The following is a 16,667-nucleotide window of genomic DNA, read 5'->3' as shown; positions in this document are numbered from 1 at the left end:
GTGTCAGATAGCAAACCAAATAATCAAATTATTAAAAGGTGACATGCTTTTAAAATAATTTTCAGATGTCAAAGTTAAAAGAAATCAAGTTGTAGGATAATAAAATATTATAGCTGGTATAGTTACTAATTTTATAGATAAGGCAACCAAGGTCTTGGGAAATATACATCTGCCAAAATTATGGAGCCAGTTCATGACTGCACTGGAGCTGGAATCTCAGGACTCACAGTTCAGTGCTCCTCCTGCTATTCCGTGCTGCCTCTGAGGGTGAAGACTGCATCTGTCCTTTCACCACAGCAGCCCTGCTGTGCAGTTCTAAGCCTCACTCACACACTGCAAATGCTTTATATATATTTACTGAATAAATGACAAGTGAAAGGATGCTTTCCTTAACTTTATTTCCTCTAAGACCGGGAAAGGCTTTGCATACCTAGAGAAGAATGCTGGGTTTAAAATCTGGTAATCAGTAATGATCTCAATTTTATTCCTTAAAATATTTCAGCTAAAAATCTAAGATGGAGTAAATGGTTTGGCTATTACCACTGTCAAAACCCTGCATACTCTGCTGGAAACATTCATACAAAATGCAATAATCAGCAGCCTAGCAACAATGTGGAGAGACCCAAAACAAATGTTATAGAATATTTTCATCAGATTTGATGCTAGAATTAAGGGTATGTGTCATAAGTTTTCAGGCAACACCTAATTTAGAGAAAAAAATTTAACACCTTAAATATAAGAATTTAAAAATGACCTGGTTAGCTCAGAATAAGGGACAATCACAAGGAATAAAAAATAAGTTCAAAACATAGAAAGATGCATGATACTCTTTTATGTATGTCTATAAGAGTGCTACCTGCTTGCTACAAAGAGGAGAGTGTTTTTTAAGTGAATGGATGTGATTGGATTCTCTAATGTGTTTAGAAAACTGTTTAAAAACATACATATTAATGATGATCAAATGAGTGCTTGCGCAAGTTACTTTGACAAGAGTGTCAGTCTCTCCAGTTTCTGCCAACCATTTACACTACAGAAGATCTGGGTAATATAGCTTTGTCTCTCACATACAGATATGACAATAATGATTTAATGAAGTATGATGTGGGTTCTTTTCCCTAAGCCCTCATCACCGGTTTGCCTAGTCATAGTTCACACCTTCAAGAGCAAAAACATACAAAAGTTAGTTTTGTGATCCTTTATTCAAAGACAAAAAATGCTGACCTGATCAGCAATATCTTCAAAACCATGACATATGCAATTGACATGCAAATATATTCAAATATGACTGTATTACAAAACCAAAATGGAGTCTTCAGATATCCCACTGAAATCATTGAAATGAGATAGTCAAATATATTTTTTAAAATCACATCATAAAACCTTAAATATGGCAGAAACATGAAGAATTTTGTGATTTTGAATCTATCTATTTATGAAAACTGAAGACCCAAAGCTTTAACTTAAAATTAAAATGTGGATATACACAATTGATACTATGTATAAAATACATAAAATACAACTGATGGGAACATACTGTAAAGCACAGGAACTCTACTTAACGCACTGTGGTGTCCTAAACGGGAGGGAAATCCACAGGGCAGGGTATATATGTATATGTATGGCTGATTCATTTTGCTGTGCAGTAGAAGCTAACACAACATTGTAAAGCAACTATACTCCAATAAAAATTATAAAAATAAAATAAAATTAAAATGTGGACATAAACAAATACTTGGTTAAACTCATGAAACATATTATTTTGTGCCTTCATGTTCAGTTGAAGTTATCTTCAATCAAGAACTTTAAGCCCTGTTTATAGGGTCTATTTTTTCCGTCTGGCCTCAGTCAGAGGAGACATAAGCATACTCAATCAACAACTCCCTAGTTTCAGACCCAAGATATTCGATAGCACCAATTTCAACATGCTTAGAAATCTCATTAATCACACTGAAGCTGAGAAGCTCAGTAAAATCCCTTGCATACTTGAAAAATAGAAGTAGAAGCTGAAATAATTTCAGCAGCAACCTACAAAGTGAGCATGGTAAATTAAGGTCATTTGTTTCACAAGTGTTTATTGAGTGCCTACTATGTGTTTCTATCACCTGGAGTGATAATACACATTTGAGCTAAAGGAATATTCTCTCAGCAACCTATAATAAAATGTCAGTGACAAAAGAGGCAGAGACACTGGAAGAAAAATAGAATAATTAAAAAGTACAATCTTTAGCAACTGCCAGTAGCATTTAATTTAACATTTTCATATAAAATCTCTCAATTGAATAATAACCTACATGTCAAGTAATCTATATATTACTCAAAATGTTCAGCTTTCTAAATTAAATTTCTCAGGGCTATTAGTTTTCATGAATCAAATAACAGCGTGAGATATTTCACTAGCACTACCTAACTCTAGTGCAAGCATGCTGAAGTCACCTTTAACCTGTGGTGCATGCTTTCACTAAAATTTCGTAACTCCTAAAAAGAAGATTAGAGAGAGTATAAATTATTTAGAGTAAATGTAAGAATAATGTTCTGAATGTGGTCACTAGAAATAAAAAGGAAAGGGTGGATTTTTCACAATGAAATACGTCATTATTCAATATATTGTCTTCAAGAGAGCTTTGAAGTCTATAAAAATTCATGTCACACTCCACAGTAAGGCAGAGATGATGCTCCATCAAAGGGGAAAATTCAGTTTTGCTTCAGTGAGAAAATTATATTGTGATATGAAATGAGTGTTAATTGTTCATGTACATTCACATCAGCTACTATGCTGGCTAATTCTGTAATTTTTATTTATTCCTACATACATTTTTTGCATTTTGAGTCTTTATTAACCTCAAGAAATCTGAATGAAAATTCCAAAAGTATAGATTATGGCAACTTCTCTTTAATGTTTCTTAAATTTTGGTTACTGCATCGTGCAGTAAAATAAAAAGGCTAAAGAGTTTGTCTTACCTCCATAGTTTTCTATGTACCCTTGAATAAATAAACCATTTAACCCCGCTGAGCATTCAGTTTGTATGACTGTACTTGAGAATAGTAACATTTCCTATCTTACAGTGTTATTGTGAGGTCCAGGACACAGAACTCAGCCAGCATTACTGGAAGGTACTACATGCCAAGCCCCACTTTATGTATTAGCTCACAAACCTTAAAACTCTATAAAGTAGGTATTATTATTATTATCTCACTTTTTTAGATGATGAAAGAAAGGAAACAAAAAGTTCAGTAACTTCCACAAGGTCACATAGTAATTAGCAGAGTGAGGAATCAGAACCAAGGCACTCCAGCTCCAGACTCTGCATTCTGACCAGTACCCAGGAGCTCTTTGTAAACTATAAAGTGATACACACATATTAGTTGTGGTGTTGTTTTTGTTGTCACTAGTAGTCTCTACCAGCATTGCCTAACCTAGGAGTATCTAGAATTTTGCCTTTCCTAGGTTTCTTAGTAGGCCAGGCCTGCCCTTTCCCTCATCAATGCATGGACAAATCCCAAGTCCAACCAGGGCCTCTCTTGATCACTCCAGCTCAAGGTAATCTCTGCCCTCTGAGGCCTGGTGGTAATTTTCCCCCCAGCTTTATTGAGATATAATGGATTCATAGCATTGTGTAAGTTTAAGGTGTACAATATGATGATTTGATATATGTATATATTGGGAAATGGTTACCACAATAAAGCTAGTTAACGCATCCATCCCCTCACATATTTACCATTTGTGTGTGTGTATATGTGTTAATGTGGTTAGAACATTTAAAATCTACTCTCTTAGTAACTCTCAAGTATAAATACACTATTGTTAACTGTAGTCACCATGCTGTACATTAGACTCCCAGAACTTATTCATCTTATATCTGAAAATCTGTACCCTTTAACCAACATGTTCTCATTTCTACCACCCCCCCACCCCCCCACCCAGCCTCTATCAACCACTAACCTATTCTCTGCCGGTGACAATTTTTACCTCTCTTATGGCCCTTAACATATTCTACTTGTTACAGTGAATTTCAAACCTGTCCTGTTTCCCTCAGTAGACTGTAAGCTCCTTGAGGGCATCAATCATCTCTGATTCCTTTATTCATCTATGCACTCCAGAAACATTTTCATGTCTTGTGCATAAATATTTTCCAATGCTTGGATAGATAAATGTTCAATATTATTTCTAGAGCAATTAGCACAATTATTACTAAGAATAAAGACTGAACAATCATGATTAAAAATTCATTGATTAAAAGCTTTTCATTTATGTAAAACACTCATATAAATCTATAGTGTTAAGTAGATAAAGGTATAGTGAATATTTGATTTTTCAGCATCCAAACATAGTTCCTACTTGGGAGATAAATTCCAAAATAAGTGGTAGGCAGAACCCCATTCCCCACCACTAAAGCCAAAGAGAGGTAGACATTGTAACACTTTTGCCTTCAATTGACTCTACAATCTACCCTTCCAATAAATCCTTTTCTGCTTATCATGGGCAGGTTCAATTATTTGCAACTAAGTATATGCTAACCTAACTAATACACCCCAGATAAATGGTTTATAAGTCTTGCTTAATATTTATCAATTTTCAAAATTATCATCCCCGATGTTTTAAATGTCATATATTTGTCTAGTAATTTTGAGTGGAAAATAAATGTAAGACATCTTTCAGTTACATGAGAAAGTTTATGTATGTTGCAATCCATCTTTATGAGAAATATGCCCAACAGCACAAAGAGGAGTAATTTGGGGGTCACCTTAAACTGTCCACACACTGTGTTAAGAACTTACAATAATGCAGGTGATGCTATAACCTCTCATTTAAATTAAACACTTAACCTAGTTGAAGTACACACAAGACCTTCTTGAAGAATCTCTGAATCAGAAAATGTTCCAAGGGAAGCAACACTGGGTCTACAAGGTACCTGAGACACCAACTCTGAGATACAGCTATTCATCAGAACTCCGAAGACCACATCACCAGATGAATATCTACAACATTAGGTCTGCTGGTTCTAAAGCAGAATGCACTCTACTTTCAATCCTACCCAAAGTGTTCCGAGGTTTTGATTCCAACCTCTTGCTCTGGCATACCAGTACTCAGCATTTTGGACTCCTGGCTTTCTTCAAATCTCAGTACCCCACAGAACATGGACCTGTTAACACCTGCAGCAGCACCTTGACTATCCATCCAACTTGATCTCCTTCCCATGATCACCTTCTCAGCACAGCACCTAATATATGGACTTAACAAACTCTGCTTTGGTGACTTTAAAGGAGGAGAAAACCAATATACTAGTTTCCAGTTAGGCAGTGATTTTCCTCAGCATATTTTTTAAATAGGCTAATGAGTTTTTGTGCTGTGCACACAGTAGGCACTCAAGTACGTTTTAATGGATGTTTCAAACAGGGCTTGTTTTGTCAAGAGTAAGCAAAGAAATGTTTCTTCTTTATGGTCCACAACACATTTATTTGTCCAGGAAAGCTAAAGTATAGTCCCTTATTGGTAAGAAAATAAATTTGTCTGCCTTTTCATGTTCTCTTCCTGTCCTCTGAATCCATGTAAAATCTGTTGCTTTTTGTGTATGTGATGCTTTGTACTAACACAGGTTTGAATAAACCTTTTAGCTAATTAGGTGTCCCTGTAGTTTTGTTGCACATTTTCTTTAATACATTTTAAAATTAGGGCTTGACTTTTCAATGGGATTCTAGTCCCATCATGTGTTCTAACCCAGCATCCTATTTGTACCCTAATTCCCCATAATGTTTCAAACATTTACCTGGTTCAACAAATAATTCTCATTAAATTCCCTCTATTATTTAAACTTTTCGGTTTGAATATATTTATATTAGTTAAATAATTTTTCATTATTTTTCTTAATAACTTTCACTGTTTGCTCTTCAAATTTCATTTCAACCCCTAGAATCTCTTTTTAATGCACTAAAATTCATGTTCCATTGCATTATTATGACTTTGGCTAGACCTATGGTTTATGTAAATATAAGTGGCATATATGAACTTTCTTAAAGATTCTCTACTATCAAATAAGACTCTAAATTATCTGCCAAGTCATTTTCTATTTCCTGGTCATTATAATAATTAACTAGAATCATTTTTGCTTTAATCTTTAAGTACCCCTCTAATCCACCTTTCTTTCCTGTTCAACAAGCAGCCTTAACTCTCACTCTATTTTCCCTGAAAATATGTTCTTTCCAGTTCATTCTAAGAGACTATTAAATTTTTTTTAATATTTCTAACAATTATACTAAAAAAGCCAAATTCCTTTTCCTAAATTTCACTCTTCATAATTTCTTCTCATCCTTCATTAATTCTCTCTCTGCTCTACTCAGTCATACTTTCTGCTCTAGAAAACCCCTCCTTTGATCCCATTCACTTTTGCTCAACCTCTTTCACCCTTTCATTATATCCTCCAACCCCATCCCATCCATCATCTCTTCCATAATTTTACCTCAACATATCTTTCCAACCATTTCTTCTACAATTTGGAATAGAGGTTTTCCTCAAACCAGCCTCTCATTGTTCCCCAAATATGCCATGCTTTCCAGCCCTACAGCTTGGCACTCACCCATCTCCCCTTCTCCAGTGCTTTTCCCAGCCTCTTCAGAAAAGCCAACCTGTTATGTTCCCTTGAAAATTGTTGGGCAGAGCTATGAATATTTTACTTTTATTCTCCAACTTCCTCCAACCCCCATCTTTCCTGTTTTCCTGTCATTTTCTTCTATATGGTCCAAAGACTCCCTCTTGTTCCACACCAGGGACAAGCCTCTTCCTCCTCCTCTCTGATGATGTATATACTATTCTAATTCCAACCTTTTCATTATTCTTCCTTTGAGCTGGGATTTATCTTGGTTTGGTTATGCTGCCTTTAAGAAGGAATTATTCTCTGGCTATTTCTCTTGCCCTGTTTCTCCATGAGCATCATTCAAGCATATAACAAGTGGATAAATCTTCTACGTGAAATATCTGGGTTACATTTTTAATTCTATACTCTTACTCCCTGGGCCAATAATAGAATGGATCTCCAGAAAAAACAGACATTCAGTTGCTGAATGGAAGAAATGTTGTTTCCTTCCCTATTCAAAAGCAGCCCTTCTAACTAATTAAAGAAATATGTCAGAACGGTTCCCAAGAAGAATCCATATGTCAGCACCAAAGAATTAAATATTTTGAAAATGAGAAGAACCACTTGGCCTATTTTTCAATAGAGATCACGAACAAAGGAAAGGAAGAGAGACAGGGAAGAAATTAATCAGAATTCAAGCTGAAATAAATATAGAAATCTCTAGTTGTAAGGTAAAACTAGGTAAGCTTAGGAGTCTGGTGAAGCCCAAAGCCATTATGTATATGCCTAAGGTTTACACCACATTTCTAACACTTACCATCAGCTTTTGACCAAGTCAAGCCCTCAAAAGGGAACACTGGGACATAAAAAGGTGCTGGAATGATGAGCAGCAGTTAGAAGCCTTTAGCACGGTACAAATAATTCTTTAACGTGGTGCACTTCAAAAATAGTTGGGGGAGGGCTTCCCTGGTGGTACAGTGGTTAAGAATCCGCCTGCCAATGCAGGGGACACGGGTTTGAGCCCTGGTCTGGGAAGATCCCACATGCTGCGGAGCAACTAAGCCCGTGTGCCACAACTACTGAGCCTGCGCTCTAGAGCCCGCGAGCCACAACTACTGAGCCCCTGCACCACAACTACTGAAGCCCACGTGCCTAGAGCCTGTGCTCCGCAACAAGAGAAGCCACCGCAATGAGAAGCCCGCGCACCGCAACGAAGAGTAGCCCCCACTCGACGCAGCTAGAGAAAGCCCGCACGCAGCAAGGAAGACCCAACACAACCAAAAATAAATAAATAAATAAATTTATTTTTTAAAAAAATAGTGGGGGAGAAAAACAGGTGGGCACTTGAAGACAAGAGTGCTTTGTGAGAATGGACTTCATAGACTACAAAGCACTGTCTGAATGTAGGCTATTTATTAGTACTTGAGAGAAGTGCAATTACCTCTCACCCACTGCTGGGTAGCAAATGGTATTAAGCGTGCCCCACCACCTCTCCCAAACCTAAAATGGCAAGAGTGGTTAGGGAAAAAAGAGTGCTGGGAAGGACTTATTTCTTCTCTTAAGTTCATGTTAAACCCTAGGGAACGGAGTTCCCATATGGCCAAGTAGTGGAAATGTTTCTGCGTATGCCCAGAAACAGAATGCTGTCTGCCTTCAAGGATCAAATAAAAATATGTGTTTATAGAAGTGGCAGGGCTGCCCACCTAGCTTAGATGCTCACCTTTAGTCCTCAGGACTTTCTATTTTCCTTAGTCAAGCATTCCTGCTGTCTCTAGGAAGCACCAGACTAAAGAGTAAAGATATATAGATGGTTTAGGTTCTGAGTTTCCTGGAGACAACAGCATTACTCCCTTCCATATAACTCATCAGAAAAGTTCAAATAAGGCACCATCACAAGGTTTCCATCTTTGGGCTCTATGCAAAAATGGTTAGAAATTCCTGCTCACTGTTTCATTCAATAAATACTTGTTGATACTGTGGGTATAAAAATGAGTAAGACAAAGAATATATAAGTCATATATGTATTACACACACACACACAGAGCTATGAATAAAGTTCACTTTGTAGGTTGTAAGAACTCACTATTAATTTGCTTCCTCCCTCTTTTTACCTTAAACCCCTATATTCTAGCTTACCATTTTATAGGGGACAAGAAAACAAATATTTTTCTGATATTGTGCAACATGATATATAATATAATGTGATATGATATGACAAGGGGGTGACAACAGTAAGTGGCATGTAAGCTGAGTCTTAGGCAGTAGTTGGCCTGGTGGACACTGGACATATCAAGGAATAAGAGGTAATCACAGTCCAATGATTTGCATTTCAAGAAACAAAATAAAGATTTCCTCTGGCACCTAAGCCAGTCGATAAAAGAAAAGGTCATCTCAATTTAAATGGGAATTACTTACCACTTGCTTTACCTAAAACAAGAGGTACTGAAATAAAATTTAGAGCAAAGCAGAGAAACTAATTTTTACTGAGTCAAATGCAAAAAAAAAAAAAAAAAATCCTAAATATCTGTCAAAAACAAGGCTAAGTGAACTATTTTTGAAGCAACAAAAAAAGACCCCTGAGCAAGAAATTTTATAGCCATCCTTTTTCTAGGTCGGAACTCTCTTAGAATGAGACAAAGAAAAATCTGGATCTGGAATAAGAGGAAGATGTTAGGAATCCATTCACCACACTGACAGAGATTTGTTTAACAGATGAAGGGCCAGAGTAATCACGTAACAAATAAAGAGGAAATGGACTGAGGGGAAAAAAGGAAAAATTCTGACTCCAGAGTAAAGGACGATACATTTTTAGAATACTCATTAGGTTAAGTTAGGTAGAAAAGAGAAAAGAAATTATTAGACTATGATAAATGAAAGAACCAATTTTCATGTTTCTCCACAAGAAAACATTCAGTATGCTTTAAAAAAATTAAATGTGGTATTTTAATGTACCTGAAAAACCACTAAGTGAATTCTGGAATTTAAAAATTCCTAATGCTCATTCTATAGAACACAGAGTAGGGAGGGTGGAGAACAAGAAATGCTTCCACACAAAATAAATGACTCATTTTGATTGCCTTTATAAAAACATAAATAAAGAGCATCTTAAAAATATACAAATAGGATCCAAAAAGGCTAGTTTTTTTTGTTTTTTTTTTAAGAAATAGAAAACCGTCATGAAGAAAAGATCTTAGGAAGTATACAAATTTCATTAAAATATAAATGGATTTGCAGGAACAATTACTGTGCTGTACTGTAAGGGGAGCTGTTGGCACATAAGAGCAAAGTACACGTATGAGCTCATCCGCCGGCCTCGGCAAGACCCACTTCCAGCTAGAAGCAGTCATGTTTCAGCACCTCCGATTCCCTAATGCTGACAAGCTAAACAACTTGTTTTGTCTCTGGGAGCTCTTCTCTGGTGATTAACTGCTTATGGTGAATACTAATTATATGAAAGTACAGTATTGAAGAAGTAGTGTCCTATTTCCTCTACCTGCAGCCTTGACATGGCTTTGAATCCAGAAGGTACTGGGTAGAGCCCTTGCAAACCAAAACCTAGAAGGACATTTTTCTTCCCTCTGGTAAATAAATGTAACCCCTTCTACTTTTTAGTATAACACAGCTCACTGACAAGAAACTTCCTTTAACCCCTGGGCTCCAAACCCAATAGAATTACAATAAAGTGAGTGTTTTAAAGGCCTGTAATAATCATACGGATAAATCTGCAGCAAGAGTTTGTGAATTGGTGAACTATCAGTGTCCTCAACTCCCCATGTTCCATGTTGAAAATTTACCCCAAATTGTCAGTTCTTAGGAGCTGCACCTCAGAGTAAAATCTTCTCACCAGGGAGTCTATGAGAATTTGTTCTTGTGTTTTAAATCCTAAGTGCTTGTTAAACCACCAACACTGCAAAATTAGAGACCATTAAACAATATAAGGCAGCAAGTGATTAAATCTACCAAATACACATTCAAAGCAGCTTAAGCTACTTTTTAATTAAAAATAAAATATCACTGGCTAAATTCAGATGTCTTAGCTATCCAGAAAAGGTTAGAAGCCTGTTCAAAATGCAAAATGCTGCTGATAAGTCCAGATAGAAAAGGAGAAATAGGGTAGGGGTGGGCTGGGGAGGTGGCTCCTCTTGTCTCTGAGCCCAGGGTGGAGGGGCCTCAAAATGTTGACCCGGTTAAGTCATAGGACGTGAAGGGGGGGAGTCCCGGCTGCGCTGCAGGGTGAGGACTCCACGCGGCTGCTCATTAAATAAGCTTTATTAGCCAAGGCCTCAGAGGAGACAGGGTGTTCCACCTTCTTGGCAAGGGGGATGAGTTGAGTAACAGCATCGCAGGAAGCTGAGGTATTGGAGATGTATAGATGGCCGAAGGAAATGTTAGTGCTATTTTTAAATATAGCTTAAATGGATTGATGAACAGTGTCTGAAATAATAATTAGTGCTTGGGGAAGGAGACATGGGGACTTTTGAGTTAATGGGATCACTTGAGATTGAAAGAAATTTTTACTGTAAAGTTAGAAGTAAATAAACATTGTAGCTTTAAGTTGTTCCTACTTGTTTAAAGTAAAGAAAAGAAAAAGGGCCAGGGGGCTTAGTCAACGCTGGGCAGGAGGCCAAGAATCTGAAGATCAGACTTAAGGCTGGGATGATATCATTCACTCTGAAGTCTTGATACTCTTTCTAAAGCATGAGAAAATTTACTGGTAAAACCTTACCTCACCCACAGTTTTCTTATTTTTAACTCTATTTTTTTCTCTCAAGAATAATTTTCCAAATCTGCTTTCTGCCTTATATGTAAATGCTATGAATTTACATTTAGCTTCCAACATGGTCTTACCTAAAAAGCTTGCCCTAAAGTAAAGCACAGGCACTTGGTAGCTGCAGGAATATAAGACATGATACTCATATTTAATCACTTCGGTTGCCGTGGTGGTCTCTGTCACCTCAAAATCATCCAGGAGTGACTCTAAAGCCTCCTGAAAAAAAGAAAATACAAAAACAAAATGTGTCTGTCAATAAAAAGAAGTACATTAACACAGAGAGAGAAAGATGAGGTTTTCTTCTTGCAAAATAACAGTTAAATAAATATAGGACTATGAGGTAAGGAAAAGGGAGTTTCCCACATTAATGTTTAACATTTGAGTCCTGGGTAAATAGTAAAACCAGAAAACAGCATTAAGTAATTCCAGATTGTTTTTGAGAGACAAAGCAGCTCTGGGTAAAGAAACAGGAAGGAAAAAAAAAAAAAAAAAGCAAAAGGATCTATTGCAACAGCAACTCTGAAAAATCTTTACAATTTTAGCAACAAGATGATGGCTATACAAGCTACCTTCTTCCCTACCTGTGAAAGCTAAAAACATCCTAACAACTGAACAAGATACTGCAAAATGTCCCTAAAGATTCTATTGTACTTGCCAAAAGGTGATTCACTGTGTGCTGAACAATTCCCAGTTCCATTTTGAATAAGAAAGTTATTTTGCAAGAGGCTGAATTTGTTAGGTACATTTCAAAACCTGAGATGAATCTGTTTTCTTTATTATTGTGCTATCTTTGGTACATTTCTACAATAAATCTTGATTTATAATAGAGTAGATGGCAAATATTAATGTCAACTTAAATGGGGTTTTGTAAACAAAGATGGTTCTAAGCTAGTTCACTTCTCACCTAATCATTCTCCACTGGTTGATTTTTTATTATGTGTGGGGTTTCTTAAGAATGTATCTTAACGTTTGGAAGCAATTAATTGGACATGTTGAGTCAGAATCCGATTCCATCCACATTCACTTATTTATTTGGGCTGAAGAATTTCCTTTGACATTAATTTAGTAGAAGGAAAGAAGCAGGTTGGTTTGGCTCATTTCTACCTCTCATTAAAACAGTAACAACAATGAACAATCGAGAAGAGCTACAGGAAAGATTTCAAACTTTACCAATATGAAATACGGTTTCCTGTGGAGATAAGTAAAGCCACAGACTACTCTTCAGATCTGTTATCTGCTTTACTAATTCCCCACTCACAGTCAATTCACTGGGGGAGATATTACACTAGGTAAATCACAACTGAAGATATTTATAAAATAGCTTTTCACTAAACTCCAGTAAACACTATCAGTTAAACACAATGAATTAAATAACCAAAGAGAAACCACTAAAATAAATATTCCAGATACAGAAAATTAGTACAATAGCAAGGAAGAGTTTTGTCTATTTTTTTATTTAAATTTTCATTAGGCAAAGATAAATACGTCTTCTTTTAAAGCAATTCTTCTAACCAAAATTCTTTCTTTTTGGTCAAAGATTGGGTTCTTTAGCATTTATAATTTCTTTTCTTTTGTAACATTATAAAATCATTGTGATTAAAAATAACTGCAAACACTGCACAAGTACATTAAAAAAAAAAAAAAAAAAGTGAAATTCCCCTCATCCCAGCACTTCAGTACCTCAGATTTGTAACCATTTTCAAAAGGTCATTGTGTATTTTTCCAGACTTTTATTTTTTGGTCTGCAAACACGTTTATACACATACATCCACCTACCCTCCCACCTCTGCATCCCCAATTAAATCATGCTATATATACATGTTCCTTGATTTGATTTATTCACTCATGAACATACTACCACGTGCTGCCATGTCAGTGCTGCAGATTTTGCTCCTTCTTTTAATGACTTCACTACATTCCAATATATGACTATGCCATAGTTTTGTGTGTGTTTTTAAACATTTCCATATTGCTAGATATTTTAGGTTAATTATAATTTTCTGCTACTACAACTAATGCTGCCGCGAATATCTTAGCACATATATTTTTATACACCTCTGTTTTTCTATGGTGCAGATTCCTAAAGGTGACATTAATGTATGAGAGGGTACATACATTTCAAATTTCAATAGATTCTGCCAATTTGTCCTCAGAAAAAGGCTGTATCAATTTATATTCCCAGCAAAAATGTAAAAGAATGCCCTTTCCCAATTCCCATAAATACTGAATATTATTTGTTTTTAATTTTTGCCTATTTGATGAATTTTTAAATGTCAGTTTTTTGTTTTAGTTTCTAGTTTCTTGATTACTAGTGAAAGTGAACATCTACTCATATATTTATTGGTAATTTATATTCTTCTGTGATGTGCCTGTTCTTATTCCTTTCCTATTTTTCTGATATTTAATTTCCATTTTTTCTTATTGAATTATACAAACTCTTTGTATATTAGAAATAATAACTTATTACTGGAAATATATACATCTCTGCACCATAGAAAAACAAAGGTGTGCAAGTGTATGTGTGATATGTATGTGTGTATAAAACACTTTCACTCAGTTTTCTTTTGACTTTGTTTCTGTACATGTTATCATAAAATTTTTTTTTTACTTTCATGTAGTCAAAGCTGTACATCTTCTGTTTGCAGCTTCTGAGTTATCTGTCTTCATTAGAAGGACTCCTGCTATGTCCCACCTCATCCTTAAAAATTATAAAAATGTTAAACTCCTCTATTCTACACACACATACTCTGTCTCTCTCACATACATACATGTTTTTAAATTGACATTTAGATCATTAATCCATCTGAATTTTGTTTTTGTGTATGATGTGAGGTAAGAATTTTTCCCAGATGATTTCTAATAGTCAATCATTTTCCCATTGATTTTTAATGCCACTTTTAGCATAAATTAGATTTGTGTGTATGTGTGTATTTATTCCCTATTCTTCTCTATTAAGCTATTTCTCTTCTTAGACCATCACTGTACAGTTTGTAAGTAAATATTGAATTTGGTCATTAATTTCTGCACAAAAATGCAGAAATAGTCTGCCTGAGACTCAGTCCTGCTAGGGAGGATAAAATTCCTGGAAAGACTGTCCTTCACCCAAACTCAAATTAAGCACTCAGGTAATGTGTTGGGGTTGACACCAGGTTCTTGCAACAATTAGACATAGATTCAGATTCTCAGAATAAGAGAGAGGGGACAGGAAAAGCTTCTTCAAGAGCTATTAGAAGTTCACTTCAGTCACTGTTCTCACTGGCAGCTGAGTACCTTTGTAGGATTTGAAGGCTGGAGTACCTGTCCTCTAATTGCGAGTGCTGTTATGTCAACCCAGCCCCTTGCTCTGAGCAGCCATCTACAGGCAAAGACATTTTTGCATCCTTAACTCATATTAAATGAACTGAATTCTTGGCCTGTTTCTGCTAGGATCTTTCCATCATTCGTGGTCACCTTTATGATGCCCATGCAAATATCATCCTGTGAAGTCATGCAATTTGGAAATCTTGGACTTCTACATATTTTCTGCTTCCCTTTCCCAAAGTGCCAGATGGTTTTAGAACTTTAAGACCAAGGTTCTTGTCTTATTCATCTTTGTATTACCAGAGACTCTAACACAGAGCTGAGAACACTGGTAAGCAATATTTTCTGTAGCAGTTGCAGATCTGGTTCCTCCCATTTAAGTATACTATAACAAACATCATAGGTGATTTACCAGCAAGCCTACCTCGACCCTAAATTCTGAAAAGAAGTAAATGGAGGAGTAAAAATGCAAAAGATCACCAAAGATTATATACAAATGGCAAACAGGCATATAAAAAAAATATTCGATATCATTAGCCATCAGGGAAATGCAAATTAAAACTACAATGAGATATCACTACACATCTATCAGAATAGCTAAAATAACAAACAGTGACATCTTCAAATGTTGGTGAAGATGCAAAGAAACTAGATCATTCATACATTGTTGCTTGGAGTATGAAAGGGTACAGCTGCTCTGGAAAACCATATGGCAGTTTCTTATAAAACTAAACATGTAATTACCATACAGTCCACCAATTACACTCTTGGGCATTTATCCCAGAGAAATGAAAAACCTGTACACGAATGTTCATAGTAGTTTTATTCAGAATAGCCAAAAACTTGAGACAGTTCAGATGTCCCTCAGCAGGTCATGGTTAAACAAATTGTGGTACATCATCCCACACTGCTCGGCAATGAAAAGAGCAAATTGTTGATACACACAATCACCTGAGTGAATCTCCCAGTAATTATGGAGTGATAAAAGCCAATCTGAAAAGGTTACAGACTGTATGATTCCATTTATATAACATTTTTGAAATGACAAAATTTTAGAAATGAAGAACAGAGAACAGATTAGTGTTGAGGGGATGGGCAGAAGGAGGTGGGTATGGTTACAAAATAACATGAGGAGTCCTTGTGATGATGGAATTGTTCTATATCTTGACTATGGTGGTAGATACATGAACCTACACATGTGATAAAGTTGTATACAGCCAAACACACACACACACACACACACACACACACATGCACACAGAGATCAGTATAAATAAAATGGGGAAATCTGAATAAGATCAGTGGATTGTATCGATGCCAACACCCTGGTTGTGATATTATACTATAATTTTGCAAGATGTTACCACTGGGGTAAACTGGGTTAAGGGTACGTGGGATCTTTCTGATTATTTCTTATTACTGCCTGTGAATCTGTATTTATCTTAAAATGTCAATTAAAAAATGAAAAGGAAAAAATAGCTAGACAATTTGAGATTCGTTAAAAACAAAATACAATATCTAAGACCTCAGCGCTAACAGTACAGATGGCAGAGGGATTACGTTGATAAAGAGAGGCTGATGTCTGGAATTAGCCTTACAATAACACAGGAGGGGTGTCAGTGGATGGAGATGTGGAAGGGGCACGGTTGGCCACGGAGTGATGATTGTTGGGGTTGATTGATGGGTCTGCAGGTTCTTTACACCTTTCAGTCTACTTTTTGAATTCTCATAAAAATTTTTTTAAGGTAACAAAAGTTTCTGCTACCATGTTACAGGATACAGAATCACAGAACTCTAATAGTGAAAGGAACTTCAATCATTCCATCTCGCCCAACACTCACCTTGCTGATCCAAACAAGAAGGCCCAAAAAGGTTAGTGGTTTACCCAATGTCACCCAGATAATTAGAGGCAGAGGCAGGCCTATGACCCATATCTACTGATCCTGAAACCACTGCTCTTTGTACTGGAGAATGCCATTTCTTAACTGTTATATACTGAATTTGGACTGATGTTCTAGACACCATCA

General features: G+C 36.1%; 1 protein-coding gene across 4 annotated transcripts in view; it reads right to left on the bottom strand.

Moving 5' to 3' along the window:
• ATG10 (autophagy related 10) overlaps nt 1-16,667 on the bottom strand; it is a 229,622-nt gene that overhangs the window by 79,752 nt on the left and 133,203 nt on the right. For all 4 annotated transcript variants that reach the window (XR_009700818.1, XM_061189412.1, XM_061189411.1 and 1 more), the window contains exon 4: nt 11,418-11,556. Coding sequence is in view for 3 of the 4 variants with exons in the window: in XM_061189412.1 (XP_061045395.1) it covers nt 11,418-11,556 (139 nt within the window). In the remaining variant the exon portion in view is untranslated. The remainder of the gene's footprint in view (nt 1-11,417; nt 11,557-16,667) is intronic.

Source organism: Eubalaena glacialis, chromosome 4 (assembly GCF_028564815.1).
Source record: "Eubalaena glacialis isolate mEubGla1 chromosome 4, mEubGla1.1.hap2.+ XY, whole genome shotgun sequence".
In the NCBI taxonomy this organism is placed as follows: Eukaryota; Metazoa; Chordata; class Mammalia; order Artiodactyla; family Balaenidae; genus Eubalaena; species Eubalaena glacialis.
Note: the sequence above shows the minus strand (reverse complement) of the source record. Positions and strands in the feature narration are given on the sequence as shown.